We start from the raw sequence: 4,206 nt of genomic DNA on the forward strand, positions 1-4,206 counted from the left end.
GTTCTGAAGCATTAGCATGCCTCTACTTTGGAGAATATTCTTTCCACCTCACCTTTACGTTGTAAGCTTGGTTATTCGTGGTAAGCGAGTCAGAAACAGTCCACGACTAGCTGCTACCACGCAGGTAGTTACCAGTAGTCTGCAGAGACCTGCCTCTGATTGGCTAGTGTTCGTTGCCTTCGTTGATTTGGTTGGTTAGGTCTAGGCGATGTCCCAGTCAGAGCCAATCAGAGGCAGAGTAGGGGCGGGTCTTCGTGGAATGCGGATATAAAAAAATAGACATTAAAGGGAAGGACCTAAGTATAACAAACCCACGACTTTTATTTATGGTTTGCTCATGAAGCACAATCTGATGATTATTTTCACTTTTATGAAATCTGCTCTTAGCCTGAAGCTAACGCTGTGTGTTTTGACTCAGGCTAACGGTGACTCAGGCTAACGGTAATCAGGCTAACGGTGACTCAGGCTAACGGTAATCAGGCTAACGGTGACTCAGGCCCGCGCCTACCTACAGCTGCCATCATGTAGAATCAGAAGTGATTGCTGTTAGGGCACATTAAGCATCTTTTCCCAACATGATTTCCCAGGTGTATTTTGTCTTTATGTTAACATATTGACAAGATTAGAAAACACACTTACAGCCAGATAGGAGTAAAGTAGGCTAGCTAACGCTAACAGTCCGGCCTTCAGATCAAAGAGGCGGTGTCTGCACACGGCAGACCAGATAGTATGGGGACATTTAAATGCTGGTAACAGCTCGACTTGACTCGCCTCGACTTGACTCGCCACGACTCGCCTCTACTCGGTTCGACGCATTTTATGTTAGTTTTACATTGCAGATTGAGTAACGCTTTAGCGTGGCTGGTCACCATTGCTACGCGTGATGATGTCATTTTCAGCGCGGCTCACAACAGCACGTCGGCTACTCGCGACAGCCAGAAGAAATGTTTTGTTTCATAAGAAGCTGAAGGAAGCAACAAAAACCACCGCTGAAAAAAAATCTGGAGTTTGGGAATTCAGACTGAGTTCAGACGTCGACACGTCTTTTGTTCGCCGACACAAACGGGTAAGTTACGTTTCCTGGTAACGTTAGCTAACCTTTGCATGTGTTAGGGGCCCCGTCAGTATTTACTATACGCTATATAAAGTACATGAACTTTACCATCCACGATTACACTTACAACGTGTGTGCTGTTTGTGTTTCATAGCATTCACGCTTTACAAAATCGCCGCCGCAGACCGTCTGGTTGGCGTTGTCCGACTGGTGAAATCTCCGGTTCTGACCTGCTGGACTTTGTATAATCTTTATGAGAGTCACGGACAGGGTGCAGAGGAAGAAGACCGGGATGTACGGGAGGGTTTGATGCGCTACTTGAAAAGCTAAATAAAAGAAAGAGACCCGCGGAGGGAGAACGCTCACATTCACTACAGCCAAGAATGTGGACATGTTCTGTCAGAGCTGGATTTAGATGATGAAGGGACATCCATGCGAGGCGCTTCAGCAGCTGTGGCTTAGTGGAGTCTGGATGTTCATAACGAGGCAGAGTGAATGCTCTGGTGATATTTAAGGCTATTACTGTGAGAAAACCTTTTCCCACATTGATCACACCAGTACGGCTTCTCTCCAGTGTGAACACGCCGGTGGATTTCAAGGGTACCATTCTCAGAAAACCTTTTCCCACATTGATCACAGCTGTACGGCTTCTCTCCAGTGTGAATGCGTTGATGTGTTTTAAGGTGACTCTGTCGTGTGAAAGCTGCCCCACATTGATCACAGCTGTATGGCTTCTCTCCAGTGTGAATACGTTGATGCATCTTTAGGTTACTCTGTAATGTGAAAGCTGCCCCACATTGATCACAGCTGTACGGCTTCTCTCCTGTGTGCATAAGTTGATGTCTTTTTAGGGTACTCTGTTGTGTGAAAGCTGCCCCACATTGATCACAGCTGTGTAGATTATCTCCAGTGTGAACTCTCTGATGAATCTTTAAATATTTTGATGTTGTGAAGGATTTGTCACAGTGCTGACAGTGGTGACGTTTGGTTCCCCCTCTTCTCCGTTTCTATAGCAACAGAGAAACAGAGAGAAACAGTGAACAACCTTTTTTAAACCCTGGACTTTCTCTTACTCAAAATTTTAACTCTTCATACAATAATTTATGACAAAATGAAGGAAAGTAATGCGGATATGTTTTAATGGAAGCAAATGTACTCTTCATGTTCTGAAATATTCTCAATCTTTCAGGCAAATTATAATGAAACAACTGCAACGCTGCAATGAAACAAGAAAGTGGGTCAGATGATGGTGGACCACCTGAATGTGTAAGCAGCCTATAAATATAATATGAGCACTTCAAAAGTTAGCAGAAGATAATTACTATTAAGATAAAATAAAACCACTTCTCTCCAATGCTAGAATATGATGCACAGCCTACATCCCTCCTCTAACTCTCTGTCTCTCTCTCTCGGACTCTGAAATCTAGAAACTATAAAAATAATGAAATTGATAAACTAAACGTCTTCTGTAAACATGACTGTAACAGTGTATTCATCAGTTTAAAGAACAGCAACATTTAATAACACAATGTAATAATATATGTAAAACCATTGAGGTGTCCTCTCCCCTCCCCCCAGGCCTGCAGAAGTCTGTTCATTCTTTAAATGGGGGACGATAACCCTCTCACACATTAACACCCAGTCATCATGGGACACTTTAACTTTAACATCCTGTATGGCACCACGCCCTCTTCTCTCCCTCAGACCTTTATCTTAACCTCACGGGGGGGGGGGCATTGAAATTTAACAACACATGAATTGATATGAATGATTTGGAAAATCACATCTACAACATTCAAAAAGGTCACATGGATATTTATTTAAATAATGATCCCAATATTAAAATAATATCAGGATTTAACTGAACAGCAACATGCTCCTGTTGTATACTAATGCAGGCTGATAATAACAATAAGAGGTCAAAGCACTGCTGAGAGAACAAAGGCTGCAGGGTTAATTAATCCTGGCTGTTATCATGATTAGGATCAGGCTAGCTGTTAGCCTGGCTGTTAGCATGATTGGGCGGCTGTGGCTCAGTGGTAGAGCGGTTGCCTGCCAATTGGAAGGTTGGTGGTTCGATCCCCGCCCCTGCAGTCATTGTCGAAGTGTCCTTGGGCAAGGCACTGAACCCCGAGTTGCCCCCAGTGCTGCGCATCGGAGTGTGAATGTGTGTGAGTGTGTATCTGATGAGCAGGTGTGTAGATGTGTGTGAGTGTGTATCTGATGAGCAGGTGTGTGTGTGTGTGTGAGTGTGTATCTGATGAGCAGGTGTGTAGATGTGTCTGAGTGTGTATCTGATGAGCAGGTGTGTGTGTGAGTGTGTATCTGATGAGCAGGTGGCACCTTGTACGGCAGCCTCGGCCACAGTGTATGAATGTGTGTGAATGGTGAATGTTTCCTGTAGATGTAAAAGCGCTTTGAGTAGTCGTTAAGACTGAAAAAGCGCTATATAAATACAAGAACATTTACATTTACATGATTAGGAGCATGCTAACGGTTAGCCTGTCTGTTAGCATGATTAGGAGCATGCTAACGGTTAGCCTGTCTGTTAGCATGATTAGGAGCATGCTAGCTGTTAGGAGCAGGATAGCTGTTAGCATGATTAGGAGCATGCTAGCTGTTAGGAGCAGGATAGCTGTTAGCATGATTAGGAGCATGCTAGCGGTTAGAAGCAGGGTAGCTGTTAGCCTGGCCATGAGCAGGCTAGCTGTTAGCCTAGCTGTTAGCCTGGCTGTTAGCCTGGCCAGGAGCAGGCTAGCTGTTAGCCTTATTTTTACATCAAGGAACCCTGGGAAACCCCGGCCTAATCCACTATCTAGGTCTTGTGACTAGGCCTCTAAGAGGACTTTAGACTGGTTGTTGTGTCCTGAACACTGACCTGAACATGGCTGGTACCAGAGGACGGGCCTGCTGCTGGTCCTCTAGGGACCTGGTTGGTCTGCTGCTCCGGGTCCTGGTCCTCCTCCATTCCTCTATTGTCCTGAAATCCAGCAGATCTCCCCTGTGGCTGCTGGACTCACTCTGGATTCTGTTGAGTACAGATCCAAGCAGGCCGAGATATTCAGATGCTGTCCTCACATCCACAGGGTCTGATAATGAGCTCCGTGTTGGTGTCCACCTAGTCCTGGTCTTCCTGGGGGGGGGGGGGGGGG

General features: G+C 45.3%; 1 protein-coding gene across 1 annotated transcript; it reads right to left on the bottom strand.

Annotated features, from left to right (window-relative positions):
* Positions 1-1,530: 1,530 nt before the first annotated feature.
* Positions 1,531-4,152, bottom strand: LOC117949760 (zinc finger protein with KRAB and SCAN domains 1-like). Its single transcript, XM_034880297.1, has 2 exons — positions 3,933-4,152; positions 1,531-2,061 (listed from the first exon to the last, which is right to left on the bottom strand). Exons 1-2 carry the CDS (start codon positions 4,020-4,022, stop codon positions 1,531-1,533), a joined length of 621 nt encoding a protein of 206 aa, XP_034736188.1. The 5' UTR covers positions 4,023-4,152.
* Between the last annotated feature and the right edge of the window lie 54 nt (positions 4,153-4,206).

Source organism: Etheostoma cragini, chromosome 8, assembly GCF_013103735.1.
Source record: "Etheostoma cragini isolate CJK2018 chromosome 8, CSU_Ecrag_1.0, whole genome shotgun sequence".
NCBI classification, from domain to species: Eukaryota; Metazoa; Chordata; class Actinopteri; order Perciformes; family Percidae; genus Etheostoma; species Etheostoma cragini.